Source organism: Colletotrichum spaethianum (genome assembly GCF_022836535.1).
Source record: "Colletotrichum spaethianum MAFF 239500 DNA, contig24, whole genome shotgun sequence".
Classification (NCBI taxonomy): domain Eukaryota; kingdom Fungi; phylum Ascomycota; class Sordariomycetes; order Glomerellales; family Glomerellaceae; genus Colletotrichum; species Colletotrichum spaethianum.
The window spans coordinates 617,553-641,935 of NW_026054794.1; the positions used below are offsets into that span (position 1 = coordinate 617,553).

General features: G+C 53.4%; 8 protein-coding genes across 8 annotated transcripts; 1 reads left to right on the forward strand and 7 right to left on the reverse strand.

Moving 5' to 3' along the window:
- Positions 1 to 2,156: 2,156 nt before the first annotated feature.
- Positions 2,157 to 5,413, reverse strand: ColSpa_08824 (pro-apoptotic serine protease NMA111; the record flags this gene model as incomplete). The annotated part of the gene is made up of 4 exons (XM_049275036.1): positions 2,157 to 2,386; positions 2,440 to 4,737; positions 4,795 to 4,991; positions 5,058 to 5,413. 4 exons carry the CDS (start codon positions 5,411 to 5,413, stop codon positions 2,157 to 2,159), a joined length of 3,081 nt encoding a protein of 1,026 aa, XP_049130993.1.
- Positions 5,414 to 6,882: 1,469 nt separating this feature from the next.
- Positions 6,883 to 7,602, reverse strand: ColSpa_08825 (uncharacterized protein; the record flags this gene model as incomplete). The annotated part of the gene is made up of 4 exons (XM_049275037.1): positions 6,883 to 6,995; positions 7,055 to 7,198; positions 7,253 to 7,439; positions 7,507 to 7,602. The coding sequence occupies 4 exons, from the start codon at positions 7,600 to 7,602 to the stop codon at positions 6,883 to 6,885; spliced, it is 540 nt and encodes a 179-aa protein (XP_049130994.1).
- Positions 7,603 to 9,663: 2,061 nt separating this feature from the next.
- Positions 9,664 to 10,251, reverse strand: ColSpa_08826 (uncharacterized protein; the record flags this gene model as incomplete). Its single annotated transcript, XM_049275038.1, has 1 exon — positions 9,664 to 10,251. The coding sequence occupies one exon, from the start codon at positions 10,249 to 10,251 to the stop codon at positions 9,664 to 9,666; it is 588 nt and encodes a 195-aa protein (XP_049130995.1).
- A 203-nt stretch (positions 10,252 to 10,454) lies between these two features.
- Positions 10,455 to 12,518, reverse strand: ColSpa_08827 (meiotically up-regulated gene 184 protein; the record flags this gene model as incomplete). Its single annotated transcript, XM_049275039.1, has 3 exons — positions 10,455 to 11,260; positions 11,334 to 12,368; positions 12,422 to 12,518. 3 exons carry the CDS (start codon positions 12,516 to 12,518, stop codon positions 10,455 to 10,457), a joined length of 1,938 nt encoding a protein of 645 aa, XP_049130996.1.
- A 2,871-nt stretch (positions 12,519 to 15,389) lies between these two features.
- ColSpa_08828 (cell division control protein 73) lies at positions 15,390 to 16,674 on the reverse strand (the record flags this gene model as incomplete). The annotated part of the gene is made up of 2 exons (XM_049275040.1): positions 15,390 to 16,037; positions 16,105 to 16,674. 2 exons carry the CDS (start codon positions 16,672 to 16,674, stop codon positions 15,390 to 15,392), a joined length of 1,218 nt encoding a protein of 405 aa, XP_049130997.1.
- Positions 16,675 to 19,483: 2,809 nt separating this feature from the next.
- On the reverse strand, positions 19,484 to 21,055 carry ColSpa_08829 (uncharacterized protein; the record flags this gene model as incomplete). The annotated part of the gene is made up of 3 exons (XM_049275041.1): positions 19,484 to 19,904; positions 19,957 to 20,385; positions 20,439 to 21,055. The coding sequence occupies 3 exons, from the start codon at positions 21,053 to 21,055 to the stop codon at positions 19,484 to 19,486; spliced, it is 1,467 nt and encodes a 488-aa protein (XP_049130998.1).
- A 389-nt stretch (positions 21,056 to 21,444) lies between these two features.
- ColSpa_08830 (protein HGH1) lies at positions 21,445 to 22,719 on the forward strand (the record flags this gene model as incomplete). Its single annotated transcript, XM_049275042.1, has 4 exons — positions 21,445 to 21,465; positions 21,517 to 21,666; positions 21,718 to 21,831; positions 21,910 to 22,719. The coding sequence occupies 4 exons, from the start codon at positions 21,445 to 21,447 to the stop codon at positions 22,717 to 22,719; spliced, it is 1,095 nt and encodes a 364-aa protein (XP_049130999.1).
- Positions 22,720 to 23,362: 643 nt separating this feature from the next.
- On the reverse strand, positions 23,363 to 23,826 carry ColSpa_08831 (uncharacterized protein; the record flags this gene model as incomplete). The annotated part of the gene is made up of 2 exons (XM_049275043.1): positions 23,363 to 23,496; positions 23,634 to 23,826. 2 exons carry the CDS (start codon positions 23,824 to 23,826, stop codon positions 23,363 to 23,365), a joined length of 327 nt encoding a protein of 108 aa, XP_049131000.1.
- Between the last annotated feature and the right edge of the window lie 557 nt (positions 23,827 to 24,383).

The following is a 24,383-nucleotide window of genomic DNA, read 5'->3' on the forward strand; positions in this document are numbered from 1 at the left end:
AATCATGCTCGGCACGGCAAAATGCTTCATCAAGGCATACATTTTAACATTGGAAGATGGTGAAAGTGAGTCATGATTGGCCGGATAATAGGCATTACACGAAAGCTGACGGATCTCAAGTTTTTGACGGCGATTCTGGATCCTGGGTTATCGGTTCTTCAACATATGACACGTATGGCCATTTGGTCGCTGACGACATAACTGGTGATGCCTACGTGGTTCCGATCCGTGGCACTTTCGATGAGATCAAATGTTATCTTGGTGCCAAGTCTGTTCTCTTACCCTCGGAGCACGACTTGTCCCACAACTCTAGCAGCGCACCTGAAGTTAGCTCAGATGACCCCTTACCATCTATTCAAGAAGATGATGAAACCCAGCAAGAACCCGATTCCAGCGCACCGCCCTCTATTACAAGAGACCTGGAAACTTGTCCGAGAACGATGACCTCCAGAAGGCTTAAATCCAAGTCGAAGTATTCAAAAACAGTGATTCACCAAGGTACCTCCCAGGCATTTCCAGTTCCATCAGCTGCATCTACTTTCTCTGGGGACTCAGGCTATGCCTCTGAGGATATCAAACACAAACTGGACTCTTCGTCAAACTCGACTTATTCCCAAGACTTATCAAATACTATGGGATGTGCTTTCACTCCGAAGCAAGGTCTTTCTACTGAAGACACATCTCAAGACCCTCATGTTGCAGAGTCGCAACAGCCGTTCCTAGCCAGAGACTGCCACCAGCGGGATTCATTCGAAGAGTCTCAGGAACGTTCTTCGACCCCAAATTCCCTTCAACGAAGTTCAATCAGCGAAGAAGATAAGCATGCGTACCTGCAAACATATCGCAGTTCTGGAGACCAATCCAGCAAGAAATACACTGTGCCAGGAGTGACTGTTATCAACAGACATCAATCTGGTTATGAGGCCAATGCTCCATCTTCAAGCTATACGGGTGGTTATACAAAGCGTTAACTAAAGCTCAGCTTCGCATTTATCATCAGCCACTCAGACAACAACAATTGTGGAACGAACAAACTCCCAAGGCTCACTCGACATGAATCTTCAATGGTGGAATGCTAGGAATGCTAGGACAGGTTGCTACGAAACCTGTCTTATTTCAACCCTCATACTGATTTGGCACTCTTTGCTCCAACCTCCGAGGGCGTGTAGTAGCTGCCGGTGTCATTGCGATGAGCAGGGTGATTGCTTGCGCCTATTTCTTTGGTTCGGACAGTTCAACTCAACGTCGCATGTATACAAGGGCTCGTTTGCGTTAATGAATTGGATTCTTTTGCTTTGCATTGTTAGATGCCAGGGAAAACCATGCTAAACAACAACAACAACAACAACAACAACAACAACCTCAAAGGAAGGGCATATTTCGGTGAGCTGTCGAGTCTTCTGGGTGAGTTTGAATGTCAACACATTTTCGAAATGATCACAATATTCGCGTTGCTTTTCCTCGAGCTCTGGCAAGTAATTGTCCTTCACAGATCTTTGCTCTCGGAGTGATTCCCCTGTAAACGAAAGAAAAAACTGATGTACAACGGTTTCGGGCCCAAGCAGAGTCAATTTACATACCATCTTCCCTGGTCTGTCTTCATCCTGTATTTCAGGCTCGCTTGTGTGGTTCAGGCAGTACTTCGAGATCCTTTCGAGAAGAGTAGTGAGGCAGACATAAGAGAAATTGTATTGGACGGTTACTGTTACCGTAGGAAATAACAAGGTCGCGGAGTTACCGTATGTCAGCAAGTAGGTATTGCTGCCTGCTTCTGCTGGGTGCATGCTAGGTCATTTAAGATTATCAAACAGCTTTGAAAGCACATGAACTTCCTCTTGAAGTCTAACGGGTATTGAACAGAGAGCGAGAAAGAAAAGAAAAAAGACGAAAGCCTAGAGAAGAAGAAGCGCGTTCCTCCAAAGAACGTGCCTCTCTGGCTCCTGATTTTACATATGTATACAGAACATCCAGTGAAGATGCTGTCCTCACGGCCGTGCGCTCGCCTGCCCATGCCCTTGAATCCCTCAGCCTTTACACCTTATCATGTCCTGGAATCCCCCAAGTGTTGTTGTCATTAAAATTGCCTAGCTTGAAAAACGCCAGGCCGAGTCTCTTGGTCGCGAACGGTGCCTGCCTCTCGTCCTGTGCTCCGTGGCTTAGATGGAGGCAGCAGGCTCCTCCACCATCTCGGTGTCTTCGGAAACGGGGAGCACGCCGTCAGGGCCCTCGCCCTCAAACACCTTGCCGCCCTCATACGTCTTCCTTCTCCAGCCGCAGGGTTCGGCGGGATCCTTGATCCACTCCGTCGTTGGGAAGTAGTGCTCGTTCTTCTTCATGGTGATGACCCACGGAACACTGTCAAACGTGACAGCCTTGAGTCGGAAGTCTGGGTAGAACGATTAGCTTATGTGTAAGTTAGGCCGCAACAAAGTAGCTTACAGGTGTTGTCTGGGATTCCCTGGACAGTGGCGAGGAAAGTCTCCAGGTCAGGCGTCGGCTTGCCGTTGACGTGGGTGATGAAGTTGGTAGGCGCAAGGCCGTACTGGTATGACGGCGAACCGCGGGTGCGGGCCGAAACGTACACCTCGCTGTGCAGCTTGCTAATCTGCTGCCTAACGGCATGATGAGGTCGGTGCAGGATGGCTCCGCAGAAAGAGATGGCGTGGTCAGTTTCGACATCATCGGCGGCGACGGTGTGGGCCTTGATGTGGATCTCCTCGCAGTCGCGGACGATGACAGCGTCGAGAGCCTGGTGGGAGTACATGATGTCTAATTCGGATACCTTCGTGATGACCTTGCCGTTGAGAGTGAGCAAGATGTCGCCCTCGAGCAGAGCGCCCGACTGCTCGCCGCGCTCAAAGGTCCGCTTGCTGACCATGAACAGCTGGTGGTGCGTCTTGTTGGCCTCGGTGACCTTACGAATCCACTCGTCAGAGACTCCCATGACTCTGGCCTGAGCCATAGCAATGGCTCTGAACTCAACGGACAACATTCGCAACTTGGGGACGATACCCTGTTGAATCTGAGAGACGACAGGCAACAGGGTGGGCGTCGCCAGACCAAGGTGGTATTCCTCATCCCGGTTGCTGCAAGGCGAACGCTCACCAAGGTACGTGAGCCATAAAGCCTGGACAGTGCCATCGTCGGCGACCAAAACACCGCTTCCACACTGATTGCTGAGACTTGTGTCAACCGTAATAGCATCGACATTGATGGCTCGGTATCTAGGTGCACCAGAGTTGGCCGGAATGGCTACAGCAGTGACTTCGGTAACCGTTGTCGTGGCATGGACGATCTTGCCAATCCTATTGTAACCCATGAAGTTGGTGGAAGCTCCCTGGGTGATGTTGTCCGTGCTCAATCTCGCACTTTGGACGGGAGCATTGACCAGCTTGGGGTCGTACTGCACGATGGCGTAGTTTTGCAGGGGGTGAAGGAAGACAACTTTGCCTTCGACAATGATCGAATCCGCAATAGTGATGGTCACATCACACAAATCGTAGGGTACAATGGCTCTCGAGATGACAACAAGACCCTTTTCCGCGTCAATGACCAAGCCCATGCCCCACTTCCTGTTCTTGGGGAAGCCATCAAGCTTGACGGGCATGGTGCAGTTGACATGGACGAAGCTTCGCACTAGGTCAGCGATAGCCTTGTGCTTCACGTTCTCTAGCTCGATGAAGGAAGCAGAGCGGGCGACAGGCGGCGTGGGGGGGAGGGGATCAGCAAGGTCCGTAAAGTCCCACAGACCCGTCTCATCGTTTCTGACCGCCATCTTCATCTTAGCCGACCAATGTCGGTCGACATAGATGACTGTGGTGTTCAGGGTGTGCAGATCACGCAGGTGCTTGTAAGTGACAACCACGCGAGATTTGTCCGGGATTGCCTTCATCACCTCGATGAAGGTCTCCAAATCAGGGGTCTTCTTGTGGTCCACGGTCTGAATCAACCAGCCATTGTCCGCGCTGTCGAATCTGAAGGAACCAGTGGCCTCGCAAACGAAAACGCCTTGGCATGCAACGCCGTGCAGACGGGCTTGCTGGTAGGACAAGCTGTGGAAACTGGCACCTGCAACGGATACGAAGCGGTCAGGGGTGATCTGGTGCAGGTCACCGACGTCAACATCGACCTCGATATCCTCACCACCTCGTTGCAGTTGAAGGCGAATGGTCTTGCCGACGTTCGAGTCAAGCAGGTCATCCAACCGGATGAACTGCCCAACGCGTTCGCCATTCACCTTGATGAGGATATCACCCTCCTCGATCTTCTGGTCAGACTGGCCCTTGGGTAGAACAATTTCGGCAACGAGCATGTTGTTGTCCTTGGGGAAAGCTTGCCGGGCTGCAGCCTCCTCCTCTGGCGTCAAACCAAGACGTCTGCACTCGTCAAAAGGCTTGAGGAGGAATTGGCACTGGATGTCGCCTCTCGTGACGGGCTTGCCCTGACGAATGCATTCTAGGGCTCGTAGCGGTCGGTCGAGGGGAAGGAAGTAGTCTGTCGAGGCGCCGTCGGATCGTCCACCTGCTTGCAACGCAACAGCGAAGCCGTCAATGTTCACAACAGGACTGCCAGAACTACCGCCACTCGCGGCAGCGTTGGCTTGGTAGTAGCACGTATTGAAATCGCTGTATCCGTCTCCGTACTCTGGCGCGTTTCGGTCGAGACGACTAATGAAGCCAGACAGGATACTGAGCTTCTCTCCGGCATCGTTACCGACGACTCTGATCTCAACACCGACTGTCGAAGCGTTAGCGGATCCACTCTAGTATTTTGGCCATCAAGGTGTTTGCCTACCCTTCGCAAGGTCCGGACGAAGAACCAGCGCGTTCAACTTCATGTACTTGACAGCCTTCGGATCGAATCGCAGAATACCGAAGTCGTGGACGGGATCACGGTAAACAGGGTACGCATCGACCTCCTCATGGTTGTCGAAAACGACGTATCCCCAGAACGGTCCAGCTCCAACGACGTGTCGGTTTGTCAAGATGTATCTGTAACACAATGATGTCAGCACGGGTGTCTCCCTTGCATCTGTATCGGCGCCAAGCGTGACATACCCCTTCTGAGCGTCCACCACAAAGCCAGTCGCCTCGCTTGTCAACGCCGCGTCCGTGTCGAAGGAGCACGTTTGGCAAAAGCGAATGGAGACAACGTTGCTGACGACGTTCTCAATGGTCTTCTGCCAGGCCTCGGGCTCCTGGGCAATGGGAAACATGCTGTTCAGCCTTGCGGCGTCCTCAAAATCGGACTCTTCCTCCTCGACAAAAGCGCCATGCTCGAGCTCGACCTCGGGGGTATTGTCGCCAGCGGACAGCTTTCCGTTCAGGGCACGGTGCTGCTTATGAGGTCGCAAGCCCTGGGGGCTCGGCGGGGCCTTGCGTTTGGTGCGCGGCGATGTGCTGTTGCCGTTCATGTTCGCGGCCTCGGGTGTGGTGGTCTGGGGAGAGGTGTGATTTTGTTGCGCTGTTGACGGCGGTTTAGGTGCGACGGCGGTGGTAGAAGAAAAGAGACGGCGGTTCTGGGCGAAGACGGACCGTTGCGTGGTCTTATAGCTTGTGTCTTGAGAAAGAATGACAAGGGAAGTGCGGGAGCGGCCGCGTTGTGCGAACGGGACAAGCTCGTGCTGGCGTCTGAAAAGCTGAGGGAAGGTGAGGGTGGCGTTGATGGTGGTGGTGGTGTTGGTGGTGGTTGTCTGAGGTCGCGGTGCTGCTACCGGGGTGGATGCAAGGCTCAAGCAAGTCCCTCTGCGTACGAAGACGGAGCGCATCCAGTGTGGGAAAAGGGCGGGATGGCAGCAACCTAACCCTCCGACAACAAGAACAAGGTCTCTGGAAACGAACGGCGGGAAATCAGGAGGTTTGGCTATCAGGGTAGCTATGGACTGGACCTGAAGCTGCGGCACGAGATCTCCTGAAAAATGTGATGGTAATAACAAAAAAAATAGCTATCCCAAAACCAATTACCTTTTTTTCTCCGGTTTGACGTCGTCCGTCGTCGAAAATTTCAGGTGCGGAACGATGGCAAACAAACAGGATCTGTCCAATATGGGGGTCACCCAGACCAGATCACCAGGCTAGATGCATAAGAGCCCGCTTATATGGGTGCATGTCCCGGGTGGGTGTCCATCCCTGCTTCACTCCCACTATTGTCCCCGGCTGCTGATGTAATGTGACACTAGCGTCGTGTTAGAGCCTGTAGCCTTCGCTAAGCCAGTCTGGTAGCATGGCAAAGTCCACCTAACAGTCTTGACAGGCAGACGTCAACGGGTGTGTGCCTGGTCCGCAGCTTTAGATGGGACGATATGGATCATGCTCTCACGCTGCACACCACCATCACCGAGATTCCAGACTGTATCAATATGCAGGTCTCACAATGTTCTGCTCGAATGACCGGCTGAGATGCACCTTGCTTCGGAGTCTGCGTCCAGCAACCTGATTCGCTCGACAACACGTCCATCACTGACCGGCGGACATTTCGAGCCCTCACCACCACCCAACACGGCGGTCCAGCACGTTCTCAATACGAGGTAGGAAAGAGAGTAGAGTATCTGGTTTCGATACTGCTGGCTTTGGCTACCTAATAGAACGTGTATGCTTGAGGGGACATGTGTCCAGTATCCATTGTATGCTTTTTCAAAGAGAAGAAGGCTCATCCAATTAAAACCAGAGCAACGGCCACCACTAATTGTGTCCATGAACCAAGCCATACCTGCGAGTATTCGTCCCCGAAGCCAGATCGATTCGCAATGCATAAACAATGAAAGGATGTTGCAGGAACTGTGAGCAGCTCTGCGATGTAGTCGAAGAATTCCCAACCGAGCAAGGTACCTTAATGTGCCCCTGGCGAGATGTAGCAGCGACTTCACGCTCCTCCGAATTACTGCTAAACACCGTTATCCTCCTTCAGATCGGTATCCTCAGTACCGGCCTCAAGCTCGGGCTCGGCCTTAAGGGCTGACTTCTTGGCAGGGGAGCGACGCTTCTTGGGAGTGCCGTCTATTCAGGGGCAGGTCAGTGACAGTGCTTTGTAGAGGAAGGGGTGAATCAACACTTACCAGCGTCGGTGGCAGCAGCGCGCTTCTTCGGAGTAACTGTCTTCTTGTTCTCCCCATCGTTCTGATCGTCACCAATGTCCTCATTGTCATTCTCGCTAGTCTCGGTAGCGGCAGCCTTCTTCTTGGGCGCGGCCTTCTTGCGAGCTTCGCAAACGTTAGCATGAAGTAGCAGGTTCAAGAAAGGGAATAGTAACTTACGAGTCTTGGCCTTGGGGGTGGAGGCGTCACCTCCGTCACCTGCGTTGATCTCACGCATCATGGCGGTAATCGAGGTCCACTGACCTTGCATGGCCTTCAGGGTGCGGTTAGGCATGTTGATGCTCTTCCAATCGACGCCTTTACCATCGGGGAGGTGAGTCGCGAGGACGCGGAGCACGAGCTGGAACTGTTCGACATGAAGTAAGCCAAAGATGGTCCAGAATGAACGAGAGGGAAGGGGAAGAGATACTTACGCGCTCGGTGTCGGTCCAGGCGCCGACACGGCCACCGGCAGGAGCGCCTTCGGTGGCATTGAGAGAGGTAGAAGCACTACCCTTGGCATCGGCCATCTTGAGCGTATGGTAACGTTGAGGTCTGCAGGAAAGTCAACCGAGTATTCAAAAGTGAATTAGTCAGGAGCCGAAGTGAGTTAGGGGTGAAGCGGGGGAAGTGGTAGGCATGAAAAGGATGGAGAGCAAAATGAGACAAATGAGAATGAGTGGGATGGGGAAGGATGTGTGGGAAGGGCAACGGGAAGAGGGGTTTCCACATACTTTGTAAGTTGGGTAGTAGATGGAAGAGTATCACACAGCTCGAGGTGCCTAGAGTGAGATGGATATGATGATCAATGGAAGTGGTAGCTGTTGAGGATGAGAGATGGGAATGAGAGAAGAGATGAAGTAGCGGGCCGAAGGGGGTTTATGCGAGGGGAGGCTGAGAGTGGAAGGAAGCTACTCGAGGAGCTGGAAAGGAAGGCAAGAGAAGGAAGGGCCCTTCCTGTTGTGCTTCACCTTTTCAGACAAAGTCTGGCCGATGCTTTTAGGGCGAGAATGAGACTTCCGATAACGGAACTCCCTTCGCAATCTACAGGCCTCAAAGGTAGCAGAATGATTATGAATCTGAGAGTAGAACAGGCAGCCACCATCGAAGAGAGCGCTTGTGACTTCTCCTTTTCCAATGACGCAGAAGGAGGCAGTAACCAGAGAAAGCTACTCAACTTACATATTGCAACACCCATGCTTGAGTAGCCCACTCCAGCGTACTCGTTCTGATTCCAGAACATATACAGCTCCCAGAACTTTCCGGAAGTCATGAAATAATGTGATTTTAGGCGTGGCCTCCGACGGTCTCAGGGAGAAAAGCGTCAAACGTTCCGCCACGCCAAAATCCGTTGACATGATTGTGAACATGCGAAAAACAGAAAAGAGAACAGCAAAGCAGGACAATGATAAGGACGGTATAGTATGGCATTTGTGGCAATCCTGGCGCCCACCATCTTTTTCGAAAAACAGAGAATAGCGTAGACAATATCAAGTTAATGAGGGCTGTAGAGGACGGTATAAATTTGGCAAGGTGGGCTTAAGGTATGTCATGATACCAGTCTTTTATGCTTGTTTTCACTACCTGAGGATGGGGCCAATACATCATCCACCCTTGTCAACAGTAGAAATAAACATATCGTTACTATCACTGGTCTATCTCCAAAGCGGTGCTACTTAGTAATGGCCTCTTCTTCGAAGAAGTGTGATCTGGATGTGGACGCAAAGGCAGAAGGGCAACACAAAATGGCAAGATTGGAACAGGCAGTTCTCGTTTGCTTTTCAATTATCAGAACCCTTGGAGTCTCTCTAAAACTATCCAATCGCTTGCCTCGTCTGGTGTTGATAACCAAGGGCAAGCTCTCTGGTAAACCATCATCCGCTGCTCGGCTACGGCGACGTAATGACTGGTTCCACATATCCTAAGAGAGCAAAGAAGTGTGACAGAAAACATCGAACGTTGCGCCACTGCCAGGACTTCGGGCTACGCGGAAACATACATGTATCACCTGAGATGAAATCAAATTCTAATGGTGTCGATTATCTATCTCATCTCTCCGTCTCTCGTCAGGATTTCAAAGATACCAATGCCTCGAAGACGACCAAGAGTCTAGCACGTGTTACATAACACACCCCATTCATCCTAGCCAAGGCAAGAAACAACCAAGACCCGTTTCCTCAAGGACATGTGAACTGTTTCTAGGGGAGCGCGACCAGTGTTGAAGACCGAACCGAAGAACCCCCAAACTGAATGCGAAAGGGAAACCTGCAAAAAAATGTAGCCCATATATGAGGTGTACACGCGCCTTCCTCCTCTCATCTACGTCGTAATGGATTGCCGCCGCTATGTGAGAAGTCGACGACAAAGTTTTATGTGCAACGCGGGTTGAACAACCGCAGGTCGTGAGAGACAAGTCGAAGTGTGATTAAAACCCTCCCAAATACCAGGTATCGTTCCGTGTCGTGTCCCATCCAGTCCAAGCTGTCGTCAAAGTTGTGAAACACCCCGCAAGGCGAGGAACAATAAATCAAGAAGGTAGTGAGATCCTTCTAGGAAAAGGGAAGCTTGCGCCAGAGCAAAATGTCGCTTCATCAAGCTGCCATCTTGCCCTTGTACACCATGAACTCTCGAATGCGGGCTTCGTGGTCCTCGCACGCAACAGCCCACTTTCTTCGAACCTCCTTGTCCTGTGCCATCCATTCCAGATACTCTTGAATTTCATCGTCGCCACGAGAGACGAGGAAAGAATAACTCTTTCGAGCTCGAAGATCAGCAATGTTCGCCTTGCGTGCGTTGAAGTGCTCGATGACTTGAGCGTTGAAGATTTCCCATCTCATAACATAGCTTTGGAAATCCTGCGTGTACTTCTGCCAGGCCCCGCCTGTGGGCTTGAGGTTGACTGCGAACGTCGGCGGAGGGCGAGGTGCCTGGGGAATTACTGGGAAATCGAGCGATGGCTTCTTCTCCTTTTCGATGGGTGCTCGGCTCGAAGGCTGGCTCTCGAACGGGAGGTTCATCTTTAGATCGCCCAGAGAACCCAGGCCAGAGTTCTGTGTGAAAGGCGCCACGTTCTTGAGGTCAGCGAGGCTGGCCCTGAATTCTTCGCTGTCCTCGGAACCAGCAGCATTAGGGTTGAACTCTGGTAGCCTGGCAGGGAGCTTGGGACCGGTCTCCTGCATTCCGTTTACATTGCCAGGCCTCCATTCCGGACGAGATGGCTCAACAGGGATGTTCCTCACACCGTTTGACTGATCTCTTCGTGGTGCGGCCCCTGTATGCGGGGGATCAATGTCCATCGCATTCGGGCTCTTCGCTCCAATTGACTCAGCGTTCGACTTGCGGCCACGCCACTCGCTCTCCTCTTCGCTGTCATATTCTTCATTCACCAAACCCGCGTTACCCCCGCCGTTGGCTTAACCTTAGTCTTCCTGGAATTCACTCGGGAGATGCGAGTTGGGGAAGTCGACGCCGATTGTGTTGGCACGAAGTTCTGTGCTCCAATCTGTTGAGTCCAGTCCTGTGCGTCAAACCTGCTATCTGCAGTGGGTGAACCTGCCGGCTGACCAGACGGGTCTTTCTGGTGCCTCAAGCTCGGGCGCTTGATCGGTGATCGACGACCTACACGACTCCCGGACTGTGAGCGAACCTTGGTGGCTGGATCCTGGATAGGGCTGCCAGCACTGAACTTATAGGCCTCTGAGCCATCGCCGTTAACAAAACTGGTGTTAATATCGTCAGTGCTCCGTTGGCTGAAATTCGGATGCTGTGGCGCGGTGCGCGTGAAAGTGTCGTCGTCGATAGGGAAGTTGAAGCTGTTGTTGGTTCTCTTGTCAGCTTGGTTCACAACAATATCATGGTCAGGGCCAGTGGTATGGCGCTTATCGCGCCCCAGCGGTGTCAGATCTGGGGCCTGCCTCTTGACAAGCTTGCTTAAAAGTTCACCCTGCTTCCGCTCAAACGGCGTGAGTGAGTGGCTTTTCGAGCTGTCTCCACTAGGAGACGGCGAATCGAACACCATGGCATCACTTGTGCGCTCCGCTACGTGATGCTGCGAAGCATGTTGCCTCCGAGTCATAGATACTCCATGGTTGCCTTGCGTAGACGCGAAGTTTGACTGAGGAAATGCGAAAGCAGAGAAAGAAGCTGAGGAATAAAAGGAGTCGTACATTGAAGACCCTTTGGGCGTTCCTGTTGCCTGGCTGTGACCAGTTCCTAACGTTGACGTCAGCTATAGCTTAACACCGAGCACGGAGAGACTCACCGTTGGGGTTGTGCGAAGTCGCTGGCTTGGGCTGACTGTTGTCAGGAGGAGGGCCGGCAGCAGTGTTTGGCGGAGTGTATCTCGCACTTGCGCGGGATCGGAAAGGGTCCTTAGGCGAGTGAGACGCGGTGGCACTTGATGAGTTCGGGCGGTCATCGTGCGGTGTCGATGTTGACGTTCTCGGGCTCGAGGGTTCAGTCCTTGCTTGGCGTGGGACACTTTGAGCGCGTGTTCGAGCGCTACCAGGTGAAAGATTGGGGCCATAGCCTTCCTGGGGTGGCCGAGGATTCTCCCGAGTGCTCTTGGCTCGTCCTATGGGAATTCCGTCAAAGGGATTGGTCTTCTCTCCGCCATTGGAGGTGTACGGAGTGCTCTGGCGAGTGTCCGTGTACGCCTCGCGAAATTGGGCGAGAGGGTCCGGTACGCCTGCCTCCTGTTGTCTACGGGCATTGTCTGCGAAGATGTTGGTGTGCCGGGAAGAGGTAGAGTAGTTGGATGTGTTTACTGGAGGCTCATCTCCAGGCACTGGTGAGTGAGGAGTGTAACCACCCTTGCGCCCGAACGAAGCCTCGGCTCTCTGTTTCTGGGAAGGCGTTCTTGGTACAGGTCTCTTTGGGGTCTCGGGCTTGGGCTTTGGTTGGGACTGGCTGGCGCGACCACCCTTCATATTCTCGAACGCATGCCACGCGTTCCGCTTTGCTTCCGTGTCGTCTCTCGCCTGCTGTGCTTTGGCCGTGGGGGCAGCGCCCGACGCAAAGTTGCGATATCTGCTCGCTCCCGAGGCTGGGGGAGGCGGAGGAGGGTTACGAGCTGTTGCGTTACGACGGGGAGGGGGTGGGAAGTTGGCGCCAGCATTCTGCCAGGGGTTGCCTCTCACTCCGGAGGCCGTGGGGTATCTCGATCGTGTCCGTCCTGCATCGTATTTGGCTCTCTGCTGAGGGTCTGTAAGGATTTCGTGGGCCGACTGAATGATCTGGAATCTGGAGTTGACTTCGGCTTCTCGGCCTGGATTACGATCGGGGTGGTATTTGAGAGCTGTCGTGGGTTAATAAAGCGAGCCAACATAGAAAAGAGTGATCTTGTCGTACCAAGCTTTCGGAACTGCTTCTTGATCTCGTTGGTGTCAGCGTCCACGGGAAGCTCCAGGTCCGCGTAGTAATCGCGGCTCATATCAACTCCTCCCATCCTGAAGGTGGACAGGCGCAGTCAATAGGCTATCAAATGTTTGATTGCTGTCTGTTTTGTCCAAAACGCATGCCAAGCTGCAGATACTCCTCAGTGGTCCGGGTTATTGAACTGTATAAGAATCGCCGAGCCAGGAAGCGCGCGAGGCCGTCAAGCCGTCCTCGCCGGTCGAGTTTATCGGGAACGTTGGATAGATGTCGGCAAGTCGTCGTGTGGCGTATCTCTCGGCAGAGCCCAAAGCTGTGTCAACGGTGGCAGAGCAGGTGATGTGACGTCGAAATCTGAGAAACTATTCGACGTTTCTCAAGCAGCGCGATTGCCTTGGGGGAAGCAGGCCGCACAACTGTCCCAATCAATAGTGTCGCACCTTTGTCAAAGTACCAGACAGAAGGTCGCTGTCGGAAGGTTTGGTCGAAAACGATTGTTGTTCGAATGAAGAGGGAGAGAAGCAAAAGAGTGAAGGGCTAGAGGTAACGAAGGTGTCAGCAGCAATGTCACAAGGAAGTAGGAACAAAGCAGCAAAGGCGATCGCCAGCGGGAAATATCGTGGTGAAGGGCACAGCAGCAGTGGTGTCAGATGGAGGGTAAACAGTTGAGTAGGTAGGTAGGTAACACGCGGGTAGAGCAAAGTAGTTGCCCAGTTGAAGGCAGACGGAAGAAGGCTGGCAGTTGACACCCGCGAATCTGGTGGGGTTCCGCTCTGTTGTCACTCGCAACTCGCAGCATTTGGGTCGAACAGGCGACTACTGCAAAGCAAGGATAGGCGTGTGTCGATGCTGAATGACGGAAGCAGGCACCGCGGGGGAAGGAAGAGTAGCGACCCGAAGATGCAGTGAGTGCATAGGCAGACTACCTAGGTAGCCCGGGCTGAGATGGTGGCAGCAGCCAGTCGGAGGTGGGCAAAGCAGCAAAGCAACACGCCGGCAGTGCGGTTGGTCCTTCACCGTCTTTCCTCGGCCGTTCGCAAAAGGGCGAAAGACGCGGTGATGATTGGGTAGATGTGCTGCGGCATGTGTTCATGGAAAGCAACTCACCGAGATGACGTCAAATTGCAGCTGCGGCAGAACCAAAGCTAGAGGTTGTTCGTTTCGCGAATGTTTGGACGAAAGAAGTGGACGGCCGAGACGTAAGTCCGGGGAGATGCAGACGTGATGCGACGGTGATCCAAGGGGGAAAGGTCGTTCAGCAAGGTGAGAAGGAAGGAAGGGGAGCAAGAGCCGCATGCGCTGGGTGCGAGCCTGATAGGGAAGAAGCAAATATTAATTGCACCGTTATTGTTGACGGCCCGTTCACTCTGTTCGGTTGCGCGGGCAGCAGGAGGGATGAATGGGGTAAGGGTCTAAATTTTTAGAAGGGATTCCAGGGACTCCCCGGCTAGCTCGACCACTGTTCTTCGTGTTGCCCCTCCAAAACGGGACGCCTCAGCTCCTCGAGGGCCTTTCCCTTCCCAGAGCGTCGTCTGTTTTCTCTGCTCCGACCATCCCTCACAACACGCGCGGCGCGTGCTTCCCCAAGCTCTTTTCCTCGCCTGAACCTCCCGACGGTGGGGTCCTTGGCTGCCTGAAGCCTCGCCCGATTTGCCTATTTGCCTAGAGCTCCTTTAGTCAGCCTGCCGAGCTGTCCACGCCCATGCTAAGCCACCGTTCTAGTGGGGGATCTCGGGAGGCGTGATACGCAACGCCTCGAACCAAACGAAGCCAGGCAAGCCACCCGCTGGTTCTGGCATGTTTACTCCTGCTTTACTTTGCCCTCGACGTATACTGCCATGGCTAAACAATGTCTGACGTCGTTGCATTCCAACATGTCATGTCTTAAGTCGTTGGAGACAAAACCCGATCTTCGGCGGCCTAAGCCGGTCCAAGCTAGCACTAGCCAGCTAGCTACAGTAGCTGCAAACCTCCGGGAGAGGCCAAGGAATCGAAGAGCCGGCCTATGAGTTTAGCAAACAGGTTTTACGGTAAGATACAGGGCATCATATACAAGAGGGTTCTAATGGCTCTTCATGGTTCATGGAGTTGCTGTATGTGTCTGAGCTGCCTCCTGGGTCCCAGCAGCCCAGCCCAGTCAGTACAGGTTCTCTTGAATCCGTTTCAACTGATGTTGCCCTCTCAACTTCATTTTGCCCCTTAGCGTGAGTCTGATCACCCCTGCCTGGTCGTCTCCCCCGCATGAACCCAGCCCGCAAACAACTGCTGCGCCGGCCGAACGTACGTAAACCTCTCCCCGACGGCTAGGCCGACATGCGTCTCGCGCCAAAATCGGTCAACAACTTGTCAACTCTTGTTCGGGTGGTACAAACCAAAATGTTCAACCAGGTGATCGACCACAGGGTCCAGAATCTACTTAGACGACGTCAGACCCCGGCCCCGCCCCCGCTGTGTCTGAACCAGGACCCCGGGGCAACTTGATTTGGCCGGTCCAGTGAGCCAATAGCCTTCAACATTACCAACTAGTTGGGTCTGGCGCCAGATGGATTACGTTCGCTTGGAGGAAGTCTTCGACGCTTCTTTGCTGGGTGGAAGTTGGGGTCCTCGGCTGAACATTGTCTGTGTACCTAGTGGCCAGTATTTCGGTCGTTAAAGAGATGGTACAGGTCTCATGTTCTTTTCAACTTCCTCCGCCTTGGAAAAGGTCTTGATATCATGGTAACCAGTCTAGCTCCTAAGTCTTGCCAACCACACGAGAGCGCAGTCTCCCGTCACCCACCTTGCGCAAATATAGCCCTTGAACGCCTTCGCTGTGAATTATTTTCCAGCCCCATTTGTTGATACACACATTGTAAGTTTGTTGCCGTCTTCATGAGTGCCTAGAGACCTTTTGTCGTCTTTGCTCTGAGCATAACCCCTTGGTCTTCCCCCTGTCCCGTCCCCCTCAGAGCTGGCTAGGCGCGGTGGTCTTCGTCCATCCCTTGTTCTTCATGTTCGCCTCGATAGCCCTCCAAATCGCCTCCGCAGCCTCCTTGTCTCTGAATTTCGCCGCCTCCTGAGCTCCGGTACCGTCGCGCCACCTGTCGACACCGAGCTGCAACACACGGTGGCCCCACTCCTTAACGCTGTCAGGTGGTTGCTCACCACGCCAGCCGATGAAGATGCCCAGAATGCGGCGGAACAGGTCCGGAGGAGAGCTCCACTTGTAGTTCTTGAACTGCCACGACTGGCCCGTGGTGAACACGGCGACGACGCGGTTCCAATACTCGGGCTTGAACTGTTCAGGGCCCTCCACGAGGATGAAGCGCATAGGTCGTGAAGGGTCGATGTCCTTCATGACACGGGAGACGTGCAGCATGCTGGCGGCGGCGCTGCCATCAGGTTGCACGTAACGGCCCCCCTCGAGGAAGGATCGAATATTGGACAGGCGAAGCAAGGACGACGCGGAAGGCGACAGGAGGATGATGGGGTCCGGCCGACGCGTCGGGGGCTTCTGGTTGATAGGGAGCGACGGGTTTGTTCCGATGCTCGATGCACCATGAGGCTTCTTCTGGATAAAGGGAACGGCGAGCTTACGGACATGGGAGAAGTCCTGGGAAATCTCGCGTTAGTCGCACAAGTCGCACGTAAGTTAAGATCTGGCGATTTGCGCTACTTACCGTAGGTTTTACACCACGCAACACAGAGTTACGGTCGCCCATCTTACGCTCGCCGTTGTAGATAACCGCCAGTCGAGGGTCCAACGCGCCACGTCCAGCTCGGCTCGCCGCGGTCGCCGGAGCAGTCTTGGACGCGCTCGCGCCAGCTCCCTCCTTGCCTTCCTTATCGCCAGCCAACGGCTTGATGTGTTCACTCTCCTCACTAGCGCCTTCCAGCCAAGTGAACAGATCTAAACGTTCGACGAAGGCAAGGTTCTGGACCGTGCCGAGGCTGCCCAGCTCCTCGTTGAGACGGGTCGCGCTCGCATTGTACTCGGGAATGGCGACATCCTTGTTCAACCAAGCGAAGTAAATGGATCGCAGGTCGACGGGGCGGTCGCTAGAAATGAAGCGCGTGGGCGTGGAAAGCGATACTGAGACAGGAGCTGGGTGGGAGAAAAGCAGATGGGTAGCTTTCGAGAGGGGCACCTCTGGTGCAGAAGCGTCGGCTGACGCTGTCGGGACTGCAGGTCGCTTGGATGCGATGGATTGCCGCAGCAGGAACAAGGGATCCTGCTCAACAGCAGCCATCGTGGAAGTTTGAAAATGCGGTGCCAAGGAGCTCTTTTTTGAGTGTCTGGAGCTTCCGAAAGCCTGCAGAGATAGCCAAAGGACGCAATGAGACGAATTGAGCGCGGCGAGAATTGACGACGAAGCACCTACGATCGGGAGTTTGGCAGCCTCGAAATTTGGAGACGGGAGGTTCAGCCTCAGTTGCTGGGTGCACCCGCCACAACAGCCCCTGTCAATCGAGTAGAGCTAGCTGCGCCACATTACCCACCCCCTTGATCCAACTTGACCTTCCATCTTATACCGACGCTGGTAATAAGCATGAGCATGATGTCAGTCCACAGAGTACAAGAGCGTTTCTAGGATCAGTTCCTGTATATCTATGGATTCTCTATGCATGGTTGACTTCAAATAGTCGATCTGATATCCTCTCTCCATCGCTCCTCGGTCTGTGAGGTGATAGATACTTCCGACCCTTGGCGTCTGTCGCTCACAATCTGTTGTTCAACCTTGACTGTAGATCCCGCTTTCCTCCTGCCGTGATAAACGCATAGCCCTTTGCCGCCCGAAGGATGTCTGGAGTTCGTAGGACACATTGGACTGTTTGGGGGATGCTCCGGTATGTCAAACTCGAACATCGGCAAGGGTGTCATTTTCCTTTTGGATTGCACCCGCTGCTTCGCACCCCACCATTCCTTCGACATTTTGGGAAGAGTATCAGCACATTTTTCTTGGAATCGCTTTACGCTCGCCGATCTGTGAGTTTCCGACGGATTCCAGGTGTCATCATCTCCCCTGTGTGGTAACATCTCGGTGAAGAACCCCCGAGGCTTTTCGTCAGCGGTCTCGTGTGTAGGCGGAGTTCTTACGCGCGTTGCTTCCTGTTTAACCTTTAACACAAAATGGCCCAAGCCACAAACATGGCTAGACTCACACCGGCTGGATACGGGGTTGTCGCATAGTCGGATTGGTCTAGCATTCAAGATTAGCCTCTAGTCATCCAGCGCAATAGCGGGTTGATAGATCTACGGCGATGGAAACTGTTGGGGTCAGGCGTTACTGGCGGGGTTTTCCCGGCCAATACCTCCCGAACGGAACTTGTGACACTGCTAACGGTCTCGTCGGAGTCTTTGCGATGCCACGGCGCTTTTCCAAACCAACCAGCTCCGTGTTTGGATCCAGCCTGATCTTCTCTGTTGGTGAACCAAGTCAGAGCTTTGGTCATCGGCGCAGTCGAAGTTTCATTCATCAACTCGGACACCTGCTGCTGATGTGGAGTTGGGGCGTTGATTTCGTTTGATTTCTTCTCCTCAGTGTCAGCGATCGAGCGTCGTGCAATTGGAAAGCAGTTGTACTCACTACCCTGGCCTTGAAAAAAGAGGAAAGTTTTATCCCTCTGCGACTCTTGATGCTTGATTCTGCGGATTCCCTACGATGAGGCGGTGCCAGAGGTGACTGCAAATTCAATTCCACCTCTCCAACATTTGTCCCCGCAACGTTCATAGTCTGTGAAATGCTAGCCATTTGTTCGCCGCAACTGCTCATCGGCTCGGGAGTTCCTGGTTGTTGTAGAGACCATACGAGAGCTTTTTCGGACATAGTACTCAAAGGATCGCTGGGACTGAGAGGTGTTGTGGGCAAGATTTCGATTTCTTGAGAATGAGTTCCGGGCTCACTAGCAGCAGATCCTCCGGGTTTCCCTTGCTTGGCTGTCCATTTCCAAATCTTGTTACCGCCGCTTCTCGGGGACACTTGAGGGACGATTGCTCTTTCCGCCCAGTACCCATTAGGAAACCATACCTATTCGAATCCCTCCTTGGGAGACCTTGGTGGATCGAAGTAGAGCCTTGGGATCGGAGTTAAAGGAACATCTTGTGGCGACCGCTTGGTAGATGTAGGTCTAGGCGTGGCTCTGGGTGTCGAATGAGACGCTGACAGCGGGGATGAAGAAGACGCTGCCATTGTCGATTTCCCGAAGTACCCATCTCCCAGCATTGGCGTAGGCGTGCTGGAACCGTCCCAACTATCGCCTGGAGTGTCTGAAGATCTTTCCGAGGAAGTGGCTCGGAGAGCTGTCTTAAACGAGAGCATCTGCACATCACGGCGGGTTGCGGGGTACGATTGTGAGGACGAGCTGTGACGTTCATCAATACTCATGCTTGTCGTCTGGGCTCTTGACAGTCTTACGATTTTCTTCGGAAGTTGAAGGGGGGTAATGGCACGGTTTCCAACGACGGGTCGCTTCCGGATCCTCGAGGTAAAGTCGTTCCATGGATGCTACCAGCGACTGAAGCATTGATCATATTAGGTATCGCCTTGTAGATGGATGGTGATACTGAAAAGAAATAGTCCGAGGCAAAGGTCGTTCTAAGATTCAGAGTAGTAGGGTCTAGGTCGAGAAGGAAACCCGAAGGAAAGGTTAAGGCATCGAGACGGTAAGAATCAGAAGTGAGGTCGGAGGTGAAGCTGCATGCATTTATATCACATAGCAGTGAAGCGTGGCGCCAGAGCTATTGGGGCGTTGTGATATACACCTGCCCCAGCAACGACGTATCATGAAGCAGCCGCGACAATGTACCTGGTGAATCATTGGGAGTGGCAGGACTTGTAATCAGGCATGAGTGCAAGCCGCTTTCTCTCCTCAATCGCGAGTGGTAAGCTTGGAAAGAACGGACCCACTCAACATCTGCGAACACGACAAATACGACGCCCATGGGTTTCTCAGAATCCATTCGATTAGGATTGCGGGTATCAAATCAGACCTGCTAACGCCTTCTAATGCCCCGGGGCTGGCCAAGATCCAACTCCCATATCCCAGTTTTCGTTTCGTTCAGTCAACAAGCATAGTGTCATCGCCGTCAAAAGGAGCGCCCTGCTGCTCAACCGCTACACCCTTTCCTCTGCCAGCCAGCAATTCCCTCCGGATTTCAGGTGCAATCGAGTGATGGCCATGCGTCAAGAGCAGGTCAAGAAGTGCCTCACGCTGGTCCTCACTGAGATCGTTTCTGTATCTCTGGGCGAAAGCTAGCAAACTCTGATGGAAGACAACGGGCAACGACTTGACCATGTCTCCGGAGAATGACTGGCCTTCCTTGATCGACGCCGGATCTACACTCCTGAACCTTAAGAAATGGAAAACGACTGAGTCGATGACCTGGTAGGGAAGAGCGTATTTCTTCTCCAGCAGAGTCTTGATGAAGATGTTGGCAGCACCACCGCCTTCGGTGCCGTGCGAGGCTTCCTGCGCCGCACTATAACCATGTTAGAATCGTCTCAAGCACATTCGACGGATGGAATACGTACATTTCGGTGATACCCTTCAGTGCGGCAGCGGAATGAAGTACTGGCACCGACACCCTAGCAAGCACCGCAGAGACGATGTGCGCCTCGCGGACTGTGCAGCCGCTGGAAAGCAGAGGGAACAAGAACCCGAGGAAGAAGGCTCTGGGTTTGTACAATGACTTCTTCAGCGCGTTGAACAGGTGGACGTTTAACTTCTTGTTCTCGTAGATGTCCTCGCGGACCTTGTCGAGAACGACGATCTCCATGAACTTCTGACAGACGAGGGGCTTCGAAGAAGAGAAGATCCTAGTCGCCTGATACACGGCGTTGGGCGTCCATTTCTGGGGCTCGGTGATCTCGATAATGTCCTCCCAGTGCGGTAGAGTCGGCAGAATTTTGAACGGCTTCGGCAGGGGTCCGCTCTTGTATCGCGACAGAATATGGCCGATCCTAGTACTTGTTAGCAACGATCTTCCGGCAACAGAGCCGACCGCGCCACATACTTCGTGTAAACTTCGATAACCTTCGGGGGGAGCTGGTAGTCTTCGTCAACCACCGGCACACCAGCAGCTTTACGGGCCTCGGCAGCCTCGTGTGCAGCAATCTTCTCCAAAATGAGCTCGGTCAAATTGGTGCCGCCGCCGGCCATTTCGTCGTCGGGGCCCTTGCTGCCCCAACCGTGCTGGTTCAACATCGCCGCAGGGTCGTCCTCAGCTTCGGGCAAGAACTTGCGATAGGTTTCGAGGTCCTCCGGGTCGATCTCAACCTCCTCAACAATCTCATCCTCCTCACCCCAGGCCTCCTCGTCCTCGTACGCCTGCTCGTCACCGCCGACATCAACGCCATATCTCGATTCGATTCCGAAAAGGTCGACGGTCGATTTCGCAGCGGCTTCCGGCTTCGCGGGGGCGTCCTCCTCGGCCAGCTCACGGCCTAGCCTGAGAATGGTGCGACTCCGTGTCGCATCGACGAAACCCTCGCCATTGTCGTCGTCGTCGGTGCTCTTGCCCTTCTTCTTCTTAGGAGCCTTGTTCTTCAAAGGGCCGGTAGCAAGGATATCATCCTGCAGAGGGTTGTGCCTGCGCGACTGGCGGTCGGTAGGGGTGGTTGCCTTGCCCATTTTCGAGGTACTCGGACACAATGTGATCGTGGCGGAGAGCGGCAGACAAGTGGGATTGGCGGTTGCCTCTTTTTTTTTTTTCTGTGCCCGAGCCAGAAATTTTTGATTTTCTTATCGATTGCCCCGCGCCTGAAGTGCCCAGAACCCTGGACCGGCTTTTAGCGGGTCCCAAATGGCTTTTGGCCAATGGAAATCCCTGGTATTGACTTCATCGGCGGACATAGCGACCGCCCCGCCACAACACCCCACCAAAAAGCTTCTGCAAGTGACTCTCCCGGTCTGTCTTACAGAGAAAGCGAGACAACTTTCTTGGAACAACGTTAAAAGCTGGCACATATCTGGAAATCTGTCTCTCGTTTCAATAAGATCTCACCGCAAAGGACGTCAAAATGCCAACAGAATTGGAAGAGGTATGCTCACCTGATCAAAGCGTTACGTGGACGCGGCTCATGCAATGACAGCTCGTGGGCTTCATCGCTCATCCCAACCCTCAACTCAGAAAAGTGGCCATAGAAAACCTGGTCGGCTACTCTCAGGCGCAACCCTCCATCTTTAAGTCTGAGAACCTTACACCAGTCAAACATCTCAAGTTCCTAGTCAGAGATCATCCTGTAAGTGAAACTCACAACTTCGACTGCGACCTCGCAACTGATGCATCTTAGCAAATCGCTGAACATGCTCTCACAATTCTCGTCAACCTCACTGCCGAGAAGGACGTACTCGAGAACGTTGCGACAGACCAGAAGTTTATTGACATTCTCCTGGACTTGATTGTGGTAAGTACATATCTTCTTCTCTGCAGAGGAGACCTAGCCCTCAAACAGGCGCCAGATACTTACCGATGCCCCTCATAGAAACCCGATGAGCCAAACGCCAACTCGATGGCCATGCTTCTTGCCAACCTGGCAAAGTGGGATGGTCTCAACACTATCGTTTCAAAGAAGCAAACGCCACCAGCAGAACTTAAGTCCAACGACTTGGTGCTCAATCAGCTCGTTGATCTCTTTGTCAAGGAGAAGGGAGCCTACAACAAGGACGCGGATTACGATTACCTCGCCTACCTCTTCGCCGATCTCACCAAGCACGCCGAGGTGCGCCAGCACTTCGTCACGAGACAGGACTACGACGAAGTCATTCCCATCACCAAACTCAAGGTCTTTACCGAGCACCCGTCCGAAATCCGCAGAAAGGGAGTCGCGAGCACCATTAAGAACGTCGCCTTCGAGATCCAGTTCCACTCAACGTTCATGGATGAGGATGAGGTCGACATCCTGCCATATATCCTCCTTCCCATCACGGGCAACGAGGAGTACGACGAGGACGACACCATGGGCATGCTTCCCGACTTGCAGCTTCTGCCCCCCGACAAGAAGCGTGATCCGGACCCGAAGATCATCCAGACTCACATTGAGACGCTGCTGCTCTTCACTACAACGAGGGAAGGCCGTGAGCTGTTGAGGCGGGTCAAGGTCTACCCCATCATCCGAGAGACGCACGCGCGGGTCAACGACGAGGGCGTCAAGGATGCTTGCGACCGGCTGGTGCAGGTCCTCATGAGAGATGAGGAGCCGGCCGAGGGCGAGGAGCAGCCGAAGCCCAAGGAGCTGACCAACGGCTCGGTGGTTGAGGAGGCTGAGGATGACGACGAGATTGTGGAGGTCTAGACGGGTCATTTTACGAGTTTTCCTTTGGTCATGGCTTACGTAGAGGAATACCCAGGTCCCCAAGACATTCATGAACAGTGTGTGATGAGAGCGATCATACTATGGAGGCCGTGTCACAACCCATGCATTCGAGCGGATTGGGTCCCTGTGATACTCTAGGTGCATGTCGGGGCCTCGTACGCTTCCGTGGCTAAAACTCGATCCTGGGAGGGCATCAATGTGGTGGACCCCCCTTTACGCAGCTTCGTGGCGTGAAAGGCCAATAACCAAGCAGGTGAGTATTAGGTCCATCCGAGCATCACCCCAAGTTCATCTCCACCTAGAAAGGCTTGCCCCGATATCGAGGCCCGTGACAATTACGCCCCTCGGTCTGAAGCTTTAAACACCTGCATATTGTTCACACACGAATCGCCAGAGGACGAGCCTTACATTGTGACATCAAGAGACGACAAGGCTAGTTATGATTGAGCTGAGCCCGTCCCCGCCACTCTTATACCGGCAAAGCTGTTGCCTGGCCAAGAGAGGTTAATACGAATGGGGAACCTCTCATCGTCGCCAGGCAACAACGATGCGTCCGTCCCGACCCAACAACCCGTCCCTGACCGTCTCCTTTACTCAACGGTTACAGTTACCTTGCTCTTGTCTACGTACCCATCAGCTTCAGGCTCTCCTCACCAGGGCGGTCGAGGTACTCACAGAAAGCAACGTGGTCCTTGATCTCTTTGGCCGCGTCCTTGGGCGTGGGGTAATACCAAGCCGCATTCTGCAACTTGTCATCTGCGCCAGAAATCCCCCCTCAGCGTCAGTCACGTCCCACTTCGTCCCGGACCTTGAATCCATCTCCGGCGGTAAGACGGAATCGCAGTACGGGGGAGTCGAGATACAACAAACACGAATAAATGGGGGAAACTCACCGCCGACCTTGACCGAGTAATAGTTCGCCGTCCCCTTCCACGGACAGAACGTCGTCGCGTCCGTCTTCTCGAGCGCGTCCGTCCGCACCGCCGACGGCGGGAAGTAGACGTTGCCCTCGACCTCCTCCCACTCCGTCGCCTCGGCGACCGTGGTCCCGTTCACGACGGCCTTGGCCTTTCCCGACTTGGTCATTTTTCGATCCTGTTCTTCCTTGCTGGTTCCTTTGTCCGGGTTGCGTTTCGGAGTCAAAAAGTAGATTGTTTGAGTCGTAGTGTTTGGCAATGTCCTAGATCTGGAAAGAGTCATTGCTATATACAAAATGCGGGGAATGCGCCCTTCATGCACTTCGGAATCTTCGCCAAATCCCCAACGTCATTGGTCTCGAATGATTTATAAGCCGAATCTGGTCACATCGTCTGATCTGCTATTCGTGTCAATAGTCTGCCTACTTCACATCACTGGTTATGGAGGGAACGCAAATCTCCTCTGCGTAGCTTTGAGGCTGTTTCAATGGCGAGTAACACTAATACCGTTTCTTTTTGCTCTCGTCTAATGTTGAATGCTTCCCATAACGCCGGCTGGGTATATGCTTAATGTTTGTTCATTACATGATTTGAAAAAAAAAAGGAAGACAGTCTAGAGATTGATGATGTCAATCTCCGAGAAATCCGGCGGGTTGGCGCCATACACCACGCGGATCTTGCTGTCCAGCGCCGTTCCCTCGTTGCTGATCCAAATGTGCTCGCTAT